General features: G+C 31.5%; 1 protein-coding gene across 1 annotated transcript in view; it reads right to left on the bottom strand.

Moving 5' to 3' along the window:
- LOC149483596 (neo-calmodulin-like) overlaps positions 1-17,293 on the bottom strand; it is a 162,521-nt gene extending 145,228 nt beyond the window's left edge. The window contains exon 1 of the mRNA XM_089702725.1: positions 17,077-17,293. Within this exon, the coding sequence (XP_089558851.1) occupies positions 17,077-17,115 (39 nt within the window). The 5' untranslated portion in view covers positions 17,116-17,293. The remainder of the gene's footprint in view (positions 1-17,076) is intronic.
- Positions 17,294-17,504: the final 211 nt, after the last annotated feature.

Genomic DNA, 17,504 nt, shown 5'->3' with positions numbered 1-17,504 from the left:
CTATATAAAATTTTATATCCTTCAATGAACAGACATTGGCATCATTTTTTTATATATGTATAGATAAGTTAATGAAATGTCACCAACGATCCGTCATTTATAATTTCGGATCAGTCATGTGAAACCAATTTCAGTATAAGGTTTCAGCGCTGCGCGACAGAGACAAAATAATAAATCACATTAAGATAAAAAGAGACAGCAATGTTCATTTCGATAAATTATTATGAATGAAGTAACGTAGCTTAAAATGTAAGTTTATTGAATGTGTATTCTCTTATTGATTCATTTTCAATGTAATAGTTTGTAATATGACAAGTAAGAAAATAATTTATTTATGTATCATGATAATAAATAATCGAAATAGTCATTTCAACATGTCCCTTTTCATCTAGCATTATTATTAAAAATCTAATATAAATTTTCTTTTTATTTTTACCTTTATCAAGACCACAATGTATTATATTAAGGGAAGGGACTGGCTTTCTTAACACAGGCTATGCCTAGCAAGATAGCCAGAGCCTCATAACCAATATTGTATATCCAAAAGGTGAAATAAAGATTTATTTTGTTATTATTATTATTAAAAAACATTGCATAAACGATAAGAATAAATGTTTCATCATGAAAAAAATAAAATATATTACCATACTAGCTGCTCTCTCTTGCTTTACCTGCGACAAAAAGTAGCCAATGTGAAATTTTGTTATCAATTTAGTAAATCGTAGTACATTTAGTATACAAAAAATAAAATATTTTCTACAATGATCCATTATTATTATTAGCCTCAGATTTAACGTCTGATGTACAATTACACTTTAAAATCGTTTCAGTAGTCAGTATTAAATCAACATTATACAAATATTATACAAAAATAACATTGTCTATCTAATATAATATAAACATATAACACTTTATAATCGGCTCATTCATGAACGCCCAACCCGAAAATACCATAAAGTGGCCTGTACATTATCCAAGAATAAATAAAGCCCGTTTACACCTGTGACGTTAATGTTATCTCAAAGGCCACGAGGCGTTAATATTTAGGCCACAAAGTGATGACCGCAGGTGCAACCGAGGCTTTGTTTTTTTAATGAATTAAACCTTCGCGGAAGCGTTGAAATGCGGTGGGTTTTTAAACAGTTTGGTGCTGTTTGTTGTTTAAAGGTTAAAGTGTGTGTGGAAGGTTGGTTTATTTTTTTTTAAGTGAAGAAAGTGTCCGATAAATAGGAGGACAAAGGTATAGAGGAGATAGACCAATTCAGTGAATAAACAAATATACAATAATATTTAAAATATACGGTGAAGTCTAAAATATACAGCTCAATCCATTTAATTTGTTTTATAGAACACAAGTTTAACTTTTGTCAAAATTGTATTTAGTTAAGAATTACATATAGATGATATTTTAAAAAGTATGTTATATTATTGTCACTCATAAAAATATTTGAACATACTTCTATATTCTCCCTTAAGGCAATTACACGGTTCAACGACCTTAGTGATTCTGTCACTACATTTGAATTTGTTTTTTTAACCGCCCTCTATAAATATACATCGTTGATGAAGTAAAAGTGACCAAAGATTATGGAATTGTATACTGTATCGTATTGTATCGTAATGTGTTAGTGGTTTCTACCTAATTTATGTTTTCTCTGAGAGGCAGTAACATATTACATTTATGAATAGTAAATATTGTGTACTATGTATGTTGTAAATGTAATGTAGGAAGACTCATCTTTCAACATTAACCGTTATAAGCAAAGTCTCTACTACATGACCCATTCTGGAGACCTTAAGATGACTAAGCAAGTAATTATAAGTTCTAGAGTGGGGAACAGTTAAGAAAACACCGATTTAGAAATTAATTTTATTCAACACGGACTCTACTATATTCTGGAGACCTGATGATGGCTAGGGTGGAGAACATCTCACCTACAGAGATATAAAAGATGGAGTACATTATTTGACGTAATTCTATAGAACGGCCTCTACCATGTCATGGTGTATCGAATGGTAATGGTGACCAGGCAAATGTATTAAGCGTTCTTTGTATATCTCTTCATACCTAGTAGGAATATATGCATGCAACCTACACACACCGAAAAAAAATAGGGGAACGGACAAGAAATCACGTTTTTTTCGACTTGTTATGTATTTTGTAGTTAGTTCGGGGTTAATTTTTTAAATCCTAATTTGAATGTTGGGTTGTAGAATAAAAACGCCTTCGTCACAATTCATATTTTATTATTCCTTCACTTGGTACATTCACTTGATAGTTTTCTTAAATCTTACATAAATCACAAGGCACGGCTATGGCATTTATAGACCGCACTGATCGGCTGTTTAAGATCAATTGGCTCGCTGATCGTCTCTTCAAAAAATGTAAGCGATCGACTGACAACTAACCAACTGGAGGGGAGGTTAAGTTGTCAGGCGGTAGATTATAAATACCAGAAAACCTTGTCGATGGAAATGTTCTATGTATGATTTTAAAGTCGGAGAGTCACTGCAAAGGAATTATTGTTATATAATTTATATTTTTATGACGGCTCCGCCCGCGGTTTCAAAGAAAAACTCGCATAGTTCCCGTTCCCGTGGATTTTCCGGGATAAAACCTATCCTATATTACTCGTGGATAATGTAGCTTTTGAATGGTGAAAGAATTTTTAAAATCAGTCCAGTAGTTTATGAGCCTATTCATTACAATCAAACAAACAAACAAACAAAGTTTTCCTCTTTATAATATTAGTGTAGAAGAAATCATCGGTTCACCCAGTTAAAAGTGCGGAGGTAACGGAACCAACAAAAAATTCAGTTGAATTGAGAATTTCGTCCTATAATGGCGTCGGCTAAAAATGTTGCTATACGTTTATGTCAGTTTTGACTTTCCTACGATTTTATACAATAATATAAAATTAAATGATTTTATACAATATAAAAAAAAATTGCTGATTTTCGGCGGTATGGCGACCATTTGGAACTGTCTGAAAAGTATGGCATGGCGATTTTCGTACATGGCTACTGGACGATGATTACCTGTGCAAAAATTGGCCTGGTACAAATGGTTGAATTTTTTTTTTAATCAACGCATTCACGTCGGTATTGTGGGCTGTAAATTACATCGGAAAAGTATGGCATGAAACTACCGCCTACTTCTTTTTCGTTTGCCTTCCGTAATTTATCCGACGAGTTCGACTAACGCCCACTAACGCGACTAGTCTGCTGGTACCACTGTTCTGACCATGATTTTTCTTTTTGTCATTGCGTACTAAGACCACTGTAGAACCGGCATCCTGTTACAAATGACCCAAAATTTTGTGTCGGTATCTCCCGGCTTTGGATTGTTTTGGATTATTCAATGACGCCTTTCAAAAACAAAACTAATTTACAAACAGATTTTTATATCTTTACATACCTATTTTTAACTTTCATTTCATGAACTGCTCATGTAAATACCTATTACAATCTGGTTTAATTTAACAAAACATTCAATTCGGTGAATTTTAGCGTTATTTTGCAAAAAAAACCGCACGTACAGTCCCCCGTCCGAGTCGAACTGACACCGTCAAATTTCGTCGAAAATATGCAATAGAGGTGAGGTTTTATGTGGGTTTTATTATAAATTCGAGTTTTTTCTTGATAATTTAACGATAATAATGAAAATTGAAAAAACAATCAATACAAATTGTTACAAATATCATAACATATTTTTTGGTATAAATTTCATGTATAAATATGTAGCCGTTTTCCTAACAAAATGCGTTTTATGTTCAAAAAGGGGTTGATTTGTATGTATTTTTTTTATGTTTAGGCCGTTCTAAACTGAAAAGTAAACAATACACTTTGTTAATTATATCCTTGAGTATCACATATATTTTTTTTAAGACAATCGTACCAACAGTTTCCTCAACAAAATTCAATATGTATAAGGTGTTTTTCGGTTTTGACTATAGTGATCACCTTAATTTGAATTTGAATAGCTTTTAAAAACAACGTATGTAACTTGATAATTCGTAAGAGCCTTTCACGATCAAAAGAATACGTATAATAATATTAAGGGCCTCACATCAAAGAGGTTAACCTATTAAAAAGGCTGGTAAGCGGTGGCTTACGAAAGAGTTTTTACATATTTCTGTCTACAAAAAATATATATACGCAGATAATAAGGAGGTAAAGGCTTACGTTTATATTTTCTTTTGATAAAGGTAAGGATTAAAAGCAGACGGTGATGTCTTCTTTTTGTATCAAGTAGTTATAATATCGGAGGAAGTTATATAAATAAATAAACATTTAATTATCTCTCGGGTTATAAATAATTAAAGAAATGTAGAGACGTATAATTTGTACTTTATAAGAACAACTTCATTTCACAGTCGTTTCAAATAATGTTTGCAAAAAAGTTTTAGTTATTATTTACAATATGCTACACAAATATACTAAAAAACTATCAAACTTAAACAAATCCCAAATCAATCTACATCTTGCAAAAAGCTCATAAAACTCAAGGAGGCACAAATTATGTTAAATTGCGTGACTAAATCGCGTACTGAGAACTTCCAAAACATCAACCATAGATAGCTTATCTTAATCTTAAAGCCTCTTGTATATAAATAAAACGCCTTGTCCATTGGGGCCAATTCTTTGAGGAAAAATTGTATATGAGAGAAGATAGTAGCTGATAAGCTAATATTGTATGGATAGTGACAGCAGATATTATGCCTTACCAACGTATACAATTTAGAGAATAATATGCAAAACTCTGTAAATATAGTATACAAAAGTAACATTTTCTGTATATTCTTTACTTTAGGGTTTGAATGAGTTTTGTTATACTATCTGGACTGATAATTGTTTTTTGATTGGGAATCACAAACATTCTATTCTTAAATCTAAAAACTAGTATATGGTTGTATGTAAAATGTAAATGTCTCTTGTTGGTATTTCCTACAAAAAACATTCACGCTTTTGACAGTATTTGGTATGCACATACATTGTGGTCTACAATAACAAAGAGACTATTTATTTGAATACACAATCAAAGCCCCGGGCTTAAAATAGTCAAAAATGTGTCCTATGCGTCTTATTACGTGTTTATTCATGATAAGATCTTGATTCAAAAGTTAAAGGCTGATTTAAGCATGATTCATGTTACACCTTGCCGGGCCGGAGGCGGGAAGCAAATGAAATAATGTTCATCAACATTTCAACGCCGCGCTATGCCCCGTCCAGCCCCAGTCCTTGCACAGCCGATCCACGGTCACGGTCACAATCACTACAAAAGTATACAATAATCGTTCGAGTCACGGACGGGGCACGGTCCGGTCGCGACACGGTGTAGCATAAATCATATAGTACGCTATCAAGTTTAGTTACCATACTCCAAATCCACATCCGAAACGACTGGACCGATTCTCATGTTGTGCGATAGATCGGCCAACATCTTTTTTTTCATACCTCTAAGTGATAAGAATGGACCAGAAAACATATGCAGGAATAGCTAGTATATATAAATAATTGTCAAAAAACAAGGCAGTTTTATCAAAACTGTGTTCCAACTAGTGAAAGTCCTTCAGCTTGGTGTGAGCACCCTTGTACTTCGAGCTTCTTTAAGTTTCCCTTTGTATCTCACAAGTGTCTTTAGTTGTCCGTTACAGTTGAAACTAAAAATTATAAATGCGAACGCTGAGCTAACTAGGCTATTTGAATCTGAAACTTTTTTATTCGTTATGTACTTTTAAAAGAGTTTTTGTCTTGTCTTTAAATTAACACCGATTCGGAATGTTGGTTCTGTAGATAAAATCAGCTAGTAATTGCTTACATCCCACGTAAAAATTCAATTTATTTGTTTACTCTATAAAAGTGCCTATAGAGAATTCAAAATTAAGATTGTCTTTAATACGATTACATCCAATTTACATCGTTTTTTATGCTTCAGTTCAATATAGAATGATTTTATATGAAACCATAGTTATAACATAATAATTACTCCGTGGTTTCACCCGCATTGCTCCGCTCCTGTTGGTCTTAGCGTGATGATATTTGGTAGCGCGTTCAAACAAACAAACAAACTCTTCAGCTTTATAAAGTATAGATGAGTCGAAGTATCAATTTAATTACTCATTGTAGGGACACAAATATGCAATTCGCTGATCGAGCTTTTTGTATATGTGTGCGTCCACATTGTTTCCCCGACGCTTTCTACATTTTATTAGAATTATTATTTAGTAGTGCATAACGGCTAGCTTAAACAACACATATTGTAAAAAAAGGATTAAAAGTGATTAAAGTAAAGGCTTTATTATTTGGGCAACCTTGGGGGCAGCAGCACTACTCAATCTATTTATGAAATGTAACACAACCTTACAAAGAAACCTTAATCGGAACAACCTTTTCCCTTTTTACGGGTCAAAAACCGCCTAATACGATATCCAATATAGAAATACAATGATTATCCGAAATGTAATCATAGTGGAACAATGCGATGAATCTCGCGCCCCTGTGGAGTATTAATCGATCGAGCTTTGGCTGTTCATTTATCATATATGCCGAACTTCTGTGCAATATAATGTACTTTATACACTAGATACTTGTCCCGGCTTTACCTAACCCGGGATGGAAATAGGATATAGGAAAGCTATCGGCTCTATATATCATCACGCTAAGACCAATAGAAGGGGAGCAATGCAGGTAAAACCCCGGGGCACAGCTAGTAATACATAATAATGTGAACAAGAATAATTTAGTTTTCTGACAGTGGAAAAAAATACAAATCGATTTAGCAATTTCTGAGTTTATGCGTTAAAAATATCCATTAATTTTTTCACGTTTTGGTTAACTAAAATTTTTGTAAGAAACATTTTTATAAAACGCTCCTGAATATTACAGAAACTATTTCAAAAGCGTAGTCTAAAAATTAAACTTAGCGTATCCTCCCTTTATTTCCAAAGTTCTAGAGTTTAAAATTCTGAAATAATTTGTAATAATGGACATTTGCATACAGCTGACATGAAAAATAAAATAAAGTCTTCAGTGCCTTTTGTGATGTAACAAAACTTTTCAGTATTTAAAAAAATAATATTTAATTTTATCATTCTCTAAAGTTTAACCTTACAATGGTTCTTTCCTTTCTTTATTTTCATCAAATATTACGTACTTATTATGTTTTATAATTTTAACTTGTTTCCTTACAATTTTCCATTCGTTCTTGACCTTTACGACCGACACCATTATCATTTCTAAGGTCGTACTAAAATCCATCTTGATTTGTTAAATCCTAATTCAAGTAATTTTCCATTCTACAAATGACTCTTAAGTATAAGATTATATGTATGAACCAAAAGCTTAATTCCAATTTCTTTCGAATTCCACAGGGTTAAAGGTTAAACTATCACATTCAATAAATCCTCTATATTTCTATAAGTTTAAAAATAAACGTTTTATAATACCATTCACGTGCAAGTCTCCAACATTTTGCATACATCACAGCGTTTCATAAATCATCGCACCAATTCAAGCCTTGCCCGACCCCATTATATTTCGTTTGTTTGCTTGCAGTCTGTTTAATATTCATGCACATTGCCAGGTGAAAAGCGACTGTGTGTTAGTGGATTACGGTTTAAATTCGAAGAGCATGTGGCTAAATGTGTTTACAATTTTCGTTCAAGCTGCATGTCTTACTTGAGTTTATTAATCACGTTTAAACTAATATATTTTATACTGTATCCGTTGTCCTTAGCAACCAAGGACTATTATAAAAGTGAAGTCCCGTGTCCCCGTAGTGGGGTAGGGGGCAGATGCATTATTCATACATCTGTTTCACTGATCGATTTTTCTTTAGGGACAAGTAGGTGATCAGCCTTCTGTGTCCTACCAGACCGAGACATTTTTTTTTTTTCGTCTCCACCGGGAATCGAACCCAGGACCCCTCGGTTCTACGCTCACGCGTCAACCACTGTACCGAGGAGGCGGTCTAAGGACTATTATACTATTTTCTTATTATAATTATTATGAAGTTCTACGAAGAATTGTGATATTAATAAATCACTAATTCAGAATGTTGTATCAATTTGTATTTGTGAATTAGGTGAATATTATGCAAAATTCAGTTTTAATAGTACGTGTGCTTGTCCATATTCTTCTGTAATGGTGTGAAAGACTCCCGGGTGCATACAGTCCAATAAAATGGATAAACAAAAATATATTTTAGAATGTTCTACTCGTATCGGGATGATACATATATCGTTGTTTTCGTATAACAATGCAAATTTGCGGAAGGTAGCATTGCGAGAAATACTCGTGAGAGTTTCTATGAAAAGGTCGAATTTCAAGCACGAGGCCATCCTATCTCCATTTAAAGCACATACATACACATTATACAATATACAGGCAATTATATTATAGTTAAAAGGTGATCTTTTAACCTATCTAAGAACCTATCTTTTTAGGTAGGTTACCAACTTAAAATTCGATCTTCAGAAACTTTAGACGTCAAAAATAGCATATTTCAACTTCGTGAGCGAAAAAAGAGACAACCGAAGTAAAATGTGGCTAATTGGTCACATTTATGCGTGCCACTCTCGGAGCGCTAACAACCTATCTACCTCTTTTTAAATATCTTTGATGGGTAAGAATTGTCTTAACGAAAAGGCTTAACGAAAAGGTAAAATTTCCACCACTACGCGATTCTTGCTTAATTTAAAGCACCACATATACAGGTACATTTGTATCTCAATGGTTTTAAACAACATTTCAGTGTTTACTCATTGCTATTCCAAACAGAACGCCACTCAGGACTTTCTACTTCGCATGAGTACGCTGCGTCCATGTGTAAAATTCATGCGCTTATCCACGGTGCATCGAAATGCTGACCTACTTCTTTAGTGGATCATAACCTTAAATTATTGTATTAGAATTATTGTATGTAGTGACAGCGGACGGAAAACAATACACATGAAAAGTATGAAGATCGATAAAAATAATCTCATTATTATTAGATTTATAAAGTAAAATAAATGACCAATACAGCAATGAATTCAATTGAATACTTTTATAAATTTAAATGAAGCATTTTTTATACTTTCTTAATTTCTAGAAAAAAATAATTAAAAAGCCAGGTCAGAAGCACAAACTTTTTGGTGACGAACATTCGAAATTCGAATACTGGCACATAATAAAATCCCGTTTATGAATAAAAAATTATGAATAAAAAAAAGTGGTCAATTTTAAAAATCGAACGAGTTGGAAAATTTTATCTGTATTCAAATCGATTTCGTTAACGATAACATCAAGGGTTATAAAACATCCCTGCACTTTTGTATCCAATCACAGTGACCTACATATCGGTAATTGAAGCGGTGTTTCATTAATGGACTGCTAAAGCTATCAGGGCTTCCTTCATTAGCGTTCATAATTTATATACTTATCGCGTGTCTCGCTAATTATGCTGTTAAGAAATACTGGTTAAAATCTAAAGGGCAAACGATCAAATGACATTAAGTAATAAAAATATGGAGGCCAATTCTCGATGCAGGAACATTCTTCTCGTGTTGTAAGTACCTACAATTTGCTCCTTTATATTATGACATAGACGTACGTACTATATTTTTTTGTTTCTGTAAGTTGATTTCTTCTATAATCTATAGCTTATTATTTCGAGTCATCTCATATTGATTTGATGATTACTTTCTTATTTAAAAAAGTTATCAATACACGATTCAATTTTTTAAATGTCTGGACTCTGGAGATGCTTCTTTCTACACGAATTAGGCATATAATGCCGGGAAAACATTTCAGTACAACAAAACAACAAAAAACTGTTCAAATCGATGAAAGCATTTTCAACTTTTTCTTTAAATTTCTTTAGTTTTGTAACACACAGATTTATTTATCTATTTCTATTCAGAAAATACCTTGTAAATCGTACTGAAAGCATATTTCTACAGACTATTTTCTCGAATAAAACATTACTGAAGACAAATTAAGAAGAAAGCGTCTCTCAAAGAGATCGTTTAGCATTAAATTTTTACAAAGGAAAGCACTTTAACCGTTATTTTAAAATTATCACGTCAAAGTTCTTTGTGCTGATAAATTAAACAAAATCTAGTCTCGGAGACAAAATGAAGTTAGGCGTAATAGACACAATTCTGCTTTTGAACAATTTATTCGTTCTCCGATGTAATACTTAACTGAGTGAACGGTTTTAATTATAATTTAAAATTTAGAACAATGATAACAAAATTTTGTATTTAGGGAAATTTTAATAAAAAATGTGAAGTTAAAATTATGAATGTTGAATAACAATAATGTGGAAGAAAGTAATAAGTCCAGAGGTATGTGCGTGTGTGTGTGTGAAGTGAGTATGCGTGCCGCTTAACCGTTAAAATTAGGCAAATAATTCAAAAAATCAAAAATCAAGATTGTTTATTTGGAACAATAAAACACAACATTACAAAAACTATGAACGATAGCACCCATAAAAGTTAAATAAGCTGCGGCACAGCACAGGTGCCAACGCCCGCCTCCATACATTAGAAGTTCCACTAACCAAAATTTTCACATTCATATCTCCAAAACAGAAACACAAAGTAATGATAAAAGTAAGTTAGACGATTTATACAAATTTTAAAAAGACAAAAATGTGCAGGTGTGAGAGTGTGAGAATGTTATGTGTGTGAGTATGTGAGAGTGAGATTATGTGAGTTGTGTAAGGTTGAATTATTAACATTAATATTACAATAAGATGCTCTGAGTTATCATAATTGATTGAAAGTAAAAACTCTTCAAATCTCTTCTTACATTGGTAAGAATTAAGATGAAGGATATTCAAAATTTTGTGAAGTTTAATTTATTCAGTACCTAACTTATTTCAAAGATGTTTATTCCATTTGAATCGAATATTAATTTATTTTTGTGTCAAATATTGTTATAACTTTTATAAATAAAGTAAGATAAATAATATAAAAAAATAAAAAATATAAATCATGAAATAGGATAATGAAATAAGACACAAAAATTTAATTAATGAAATTTAATATTGAATACATTGTCTCATATAGGTTTATAGAACGACTATCAAAATAGAAAACTTAACTCATATTCTATCACCTCTTGACATTCATGTTTAAACATCTTCACCCACAAGAGCAGTTATGCAAAGATTATCGATTGCAACCCATTAATGCATCTATGTCAATGCCACTAAACTCTAGTGTCCCTAAACATTATCTAGATTAGATGAGCATCTTGCGCCCTTGGCCGTACATTCCTTGAGAAACGATGACGTTAGACCTCTTAGCTTATGTATTGTCTTGGGACCTAAACCAATTTGCAGTGTTGAATTTATGCACTTTTGTGTGCTGAAAAGAATTTAAAACGTTCTTTGCGTCGTTAAAAATAAGTGGTAATAGCTTTTATACAAGGCTAAATTATATATTATGTAGATTAATTTTTTATAAAAGTACAATAGCTGCGCCCCGCGGTTTCACCCGCGTGGCTCCGCTCTTGTTGGTCTTAACTGGATGATAGCCTTCCTCGATAAATTGACTATTTAACACCGAAAGAATTTTTCAAATCAGACCTGTCGTTCCTAAGATTAGCGCGTTCAAACAAACTCTTCAGCTTTATAATATTAAGTATAGATAAACATTTTGATATTAATAGTTATAGAAATAACAATCTATACCAATTAATCAAACATTATAAAAGAAAATATCTCCATCACAATGGTGCGATTAAGAAACTTTATGAATGCAATTCAAAATGAAGCTCTCCATTGTTCATAATTCCCTGCACTCAATCAATGGATAATAAAGGTATTGATGCATTAGTTTTTTTAACGATAAAATAACTTTTCCCACTGCATTTTAAGTTACTTATTTGTTTACTTTGCCTACTAATATTTATTTATTTATCTATTTAAAAGGTGCACAATACAATACACAATTTAACATGCATAGCTAGTTGAGAAAAGATATAAATGTGAGTGTGAGTATAGATGTATGTGTGTCTTTCACGAAAAAACTACTGATACTTGATGGTTTTGCATGAAATTTTACGGTAATGTAGGTTATACATGAGAATTAAATAAATATTTGATTTTACTCGCGGGCTCCTGTATTCGGAACAGATAGTCTTTTTTTCAAAATTATTTATTACATTAACTCGAGGGAATAAGATCTGTGCCAACTATCACACTTGCAATTAATTAATTATAACAAGAACAGTAGTGACTAATAAGAAGCGCTACAAAGGAAACTTCCTGGTTTATTAATTTTTATTAATTTTTTATTAATAAAGGAAGTACGAGTTATTTCCTCAAAGGCAAAACTACGATTTAATCTTGCTTATGTCATGTGTACAATTGAGAATTCTTATTATATATAGTTCGTACATCCCCATTTGATGAATGCTATTAATTAACGAATTTTAGTCCAATGATATCTAGTTTTTATTAATATTTCTTACTATATCCACGAAAAATATTGTCATATTTTATACAAGCAAACAACTAATCTTCAACTTAAATGAAAAATCTGTGACATATATATTCATATATATAATTTGATTTTCCAGCTCTATGTTCCCTTGATTTAATTTAGAAAAGCTTTTTTGTCGTAATCATTAGACAAAAGATTCTGTAACAAAAAATAAATCTTTATCATCCTTACGACCTTGCAAAAACGTGGCAATGCTATTTGTAAAAGTCTCAACCCCACCAATAAAAGCTATACTTGTGTGTAAAAGCAATTTGTATGTGTGCGTGTAGCAATGCAATGCTGTAACAACATTGTATAGCGATCTTAAATGTTTTAAAATAAACATCATTTAATTTATATTATTCCTTGCTAAAGCATCAAAGCGGTTGAACAAAAATATTATTTCTAAAATTTACTGGCCGGTGAGATAGGCACGACCCCGACACTCCGATGAAATTTAAAACAGAATTCACATCTTACATCTATATAAATGTACTTTACTAGCTTTCCGCCCGCGGCTTCGCCCGCGTTTTTAAAGAAAAACCCACATAGTTCCTGTTCCCGTATGGGATTTCCGGGATATAACCAATGTGTTAATCCATGTTACCCTCTATATGTGTGCTAAATTTCATTGTAATAGGTTCAGTAGTATTTGCGTGAAAGAGTAACATACACACACAACCTCACTTTCGCATTTATAATATTAGTAGGATTCTCAATAAAAAGGCACAAACAAGGCAGCCAGTGGAACAATATTAAAGAAAAATTATAGGAGTATAAAAATATTCTTGATTGATTTTATTCATGTAGAGTTTAGACGAGAATTTTTCATATTATTCTTATATTATTGATATTATGACACTGACGTCATGATTATTTATTAACCTAAAAACTTCTTTATTCCGGATTTCATAAATTATATTCTTAGCAAGTTTTGATATCCAGTTGGTAGACTCCCCTTAAAACAGATAAAAGCATCCTTTACTCCAAACAAACATTCATCCGTCAACCTCAATGTAATTTATTTGAAAGGTAGTTTACTTTAGGGCTGATTTTTCAATCCTTGGTTTAAATTTATCCGTCCAATAAATTATTATCGATAATATTAAAATGTCACGTAAACTGTCAAATACGGGCAATTAGAATACGTTTTAAAAATGGTAGTTTTATACATTATTCGACGAATAAGTTTTATCCAAACATTGAAAAATCGTCCCTAAATAAAATAATAAGTTTGTTTGAAGCTCCACATTTGAAATCTAGAATCTCGTTCCATTTTGATAACAAAATAGCGTTCTAGTCGTAAAAATACTTTTCCCCTTGTTATAAAATCTGCAAACGGAATATTTCTGCGAATTCTTACAGAGAAAACATCTAATGAATTTCATGTGTAGCTAGGTCACTTTGGTCTTGTAAGAAATATGTTTTCAGCATTACATACGAACTCATTAATGTGAATAACTGAATCATATAACTTAAATAATAAAGTTTTGTTTCCGTGATTGTATTTATGAACAATTATAACAACATTCCCAACAAGCAATTATAACGTAATTAAATAAATTTTCAATCATATTTATTAAATAATAACTAGCTTACCGCCCGCGGCTTCGCCCGCTTTGTCTAAAACCCAATAAATAATATACTAAAACCTTCCTCTTGAATCACTCTATCTATTAAAGAAAACCGCATCCAAATCCGTTGCGTAGTTTTAAAGATTTAAGCATACAAAGGGACATAGGGACAGAGAAAGCTACTTTGTTTTATACTATGTAGTGATTAATACGCGTACAAAATACTGTCGACTTATTATATCCTTATTTAATAGAAAACGTTTTATTCCATAATTTTTATTCCCTCATATATTCAAGCCACCAAAATCAAACAAAACTCTTTCATTTCGAAATCAGAAAAGTACATATTAGGACGTGCTATGTATATGTTCCTATCTCTTATAATTTCAGAGTACAGAGACATCGCGAGTCCCGCCACGTCCGCAATTACCCTTATTTCAAACATGAAGTTTCCCAGCTATATACATGCAAATGGTAAATGGAAATCCGAAGTTCTACACTTCTCGATACATATCCTTAAGAAATATGGAAAGAAAATATGAAGATTGGGTATCTCATTAATTTATTTAAAACGTAGCTTTGATAGTATCAATCTTTTTTATACTGTATTTTCTGGAACTGCTCTCTAAATAATACTGTAATATGCATTTAATACAACCAAGTTATTAATGGTTAAAGTTTCACGTGATAAAGTGCAGCCTTTTGTCGTAGTGCATGAAGAATTTCTAAGACTGGACTATTGAAAAACTCCAGATAAAAATGCCTTTTAACTGGATCTGAATCCAATTAGTCAAGTCTCTGGACATGACTAATTTATAATTGTAAAACAAATAATTTAATTATTTTATAATGAATTATCAAGACGATTATAATTATCGAATTATCTTCAGAAAAACAAGTAAAATTAATAGGTGCTAAATAACAACGTACATTACAATGAAACAATCAATTATAACGTAATTCAAATATACATTACATTTTAAAATCTCTACAAAGTTGGTGTGAAATAAACCAAAAACCCACACTTAAATATTTTCTTTGCGTATTTTCGCTTATGAATTTTTTATGTACAAAAACTTCGGTATTTTGCCTTCACTGAAAACTTTGTAAAACGTCAAAAACTTTGAAAGAAATATTTACAAAAGAGTTGTATTTTCAATTTACAATTTACTTTGTTGATATTACGAGTTATTCTTGAGAAGAGAATTTTAAAAAATAAAGAATTTTTAAACTCTAAAAAACCATACCAACCATACCATAAAAGTGACTACTAAACAAATCAAATACCTCTCACCTACCTTACTATAGTCTCATTGAAGCTCTTATTAGTTCTATACGTAAAGGAAAAGTAATTAAACAGTATAATAGAAATACCATACGTATCATACATTACATTTTCCATTTACTCTCAATAATATTCTCCATTCAATGTATATGGTCGAGTGCTCATCGCTCGTGCCAGGGTCGCTTGTCAATATGTTTCAGTTCAAATGAGACTTATAGGATAGCGAGATTTAATATCGATTTGTAAGAGCTTATCTTTTTGTCCATTTGTATATACTTTATATATTTGTATTACTTTGTATTTTCTAGTTCATGTTTCAAATTGCAAAAATCGAATAGTGATAAGACATTTTAAATATTCAACAGAAATCTTTATTGATAAAAAAATGAAGGTATTGATAAGGAATCAACACAAAGTATTTGATCTAGCCTAGATTAGAAATAATATCGTAAATCGAAACTCTCTTCAAATGTTTTGTGTTAAAAATAAATTAATATGAGTTTATCATTTACAAAAATCTCTACATAAAAAGTTTTCGTAATAAAACCAGTGTGTCTATATATTTGCCGTAATATAATATAATATGTATATTGAAAGATTTAATTATGTCGTAATAAATTACAAGGCAAGTAAATGACTCTTCGCAAAAAGTGAAAACAGCTTTTCATTAACGCTCACGACAAATTGTTACATTATAAAGATAATTAAAAATATATAACTATATGAGTTAGGAGAGACAATTAATGAACGACTCTTTCGTAAAATTCAATACATCTAGATATATGTATATCGTTCACATTTTGAATTCATGTGTTTAAAATTTCTTGTCAATTTCGTGATATAAAAAATAAGATCATTTCCCTACTAGAATTCATTATAAACGGAATCAAGGAAGCAAAATAAGGCATTCATATTATGTTTTATGTTGTAGGTAACTTTAGTTTTTAAAGTGGAACTTTTATTACATCGTCTCAAACTTTTTGGTCTGTGTAGCGCATGTCGCGTGTATCGCGGCTGCCGAGTAGGTATACCTACTCGGCAGCCGACCGTCACGCGACATGCGCTACTCAAAGCAGTGTTCGGAACCGTTCGAACAGTTTCACTTTTACCGTGGTTTCATAAAACCACAGAACATTTTTTTCTTTTTGTTTCGTAAGACATATCATATACACAATAAATATTTAAAATTTTAACAGCATTAATGGCTATAAATTTAATTTCATACAGGGGAGATTTATTTATATAGAGTTCATAATGGAGATTTTATTATAAAAATACATGAAACTTAACACTCATAAATTTGGTTAAAAATATAATAAAATGAATTACTTGGTATTAAAGATTAGATCTCTTTCTACTTATAAATTGTAGAGTAGGAAATTTTTATACTTATAAAACAGGAAGAAAAATATTTCTAAAGTAGAGTTTTTATACACGTTTTAAATATTATTCACAGTTTGAATTGTAATTAACTAATTTTACCTTGTCTCTGATACAATTAACGTGAATGTGGATATTTTTTTATATTTCTTGACTACCTCTTAATCGTAACTTCTGTCTTTGATTATTTTTTTATTTTAATAGTGTTAGAAAAAAATAAAAACATAGGGTGTGGTCATGAACAACTGTCGATGATTTAAAGCCCTCGCTCCCAACCTGTAGAGCCTTGAACATCTACGTAGGCGTTCACAACCTGTTACTCCCATAATAATTCAATTGTACAAATAACACCGACACTTACCCTTCGCATAACACGTAGAGAAAACGATGACGTCTTCATGTTTATTTTTTCTAATCAACAAACACTTTAAATAAATAAAAACGCGAGCGCGTCGTCTCTTCTTAACAGTTACACTGTAGCACTACGTAGCAAAAATAAATCGTAAATCGCGTATAAAATATTTTAAAATTTATTTATTATATATTTTATGATTATTATTTATATCGGAAACGGAGCGGGCAAGGCTCAGGACGGCATAAACGCAACTGATATAGCGCCCTGTACTAGCGGGGTGAAAAGGATAAATGTGTAGCTAAGCGAAAGGTCGCACGTGCTAACGCTGCTGCGTAAATATCAACTCTACATCGTAGTCTTCAAAGATCATAGTCCCATACAATTTATATGGACCTTCAAAGGATATTTCTTCCTCTCTCATTCCCGCACAAACG

The sequence above is a fragment of the Colias philodice genome, chromosome 13 (genome assembly GCF_061535455.1).
Source record: "Colias philodice isolate Cphi_HAF_F1 chromosome 13, ilColPhil1 Martin Lab GWU primary, whole genome shotgun sequence".
NCBI classification, from domain to species: domain Eukaryota; kingdom Metazoa; phylum Arthropoda; class Insecta; order Lepidoptera; family Pieridae; genus Colias; species Colias philodice.
The sequence above is the reverse complement of the archived record's forward strand: the minus strand, read 5'-3'. Positions and strand labels throughout refer to the sequence as shown.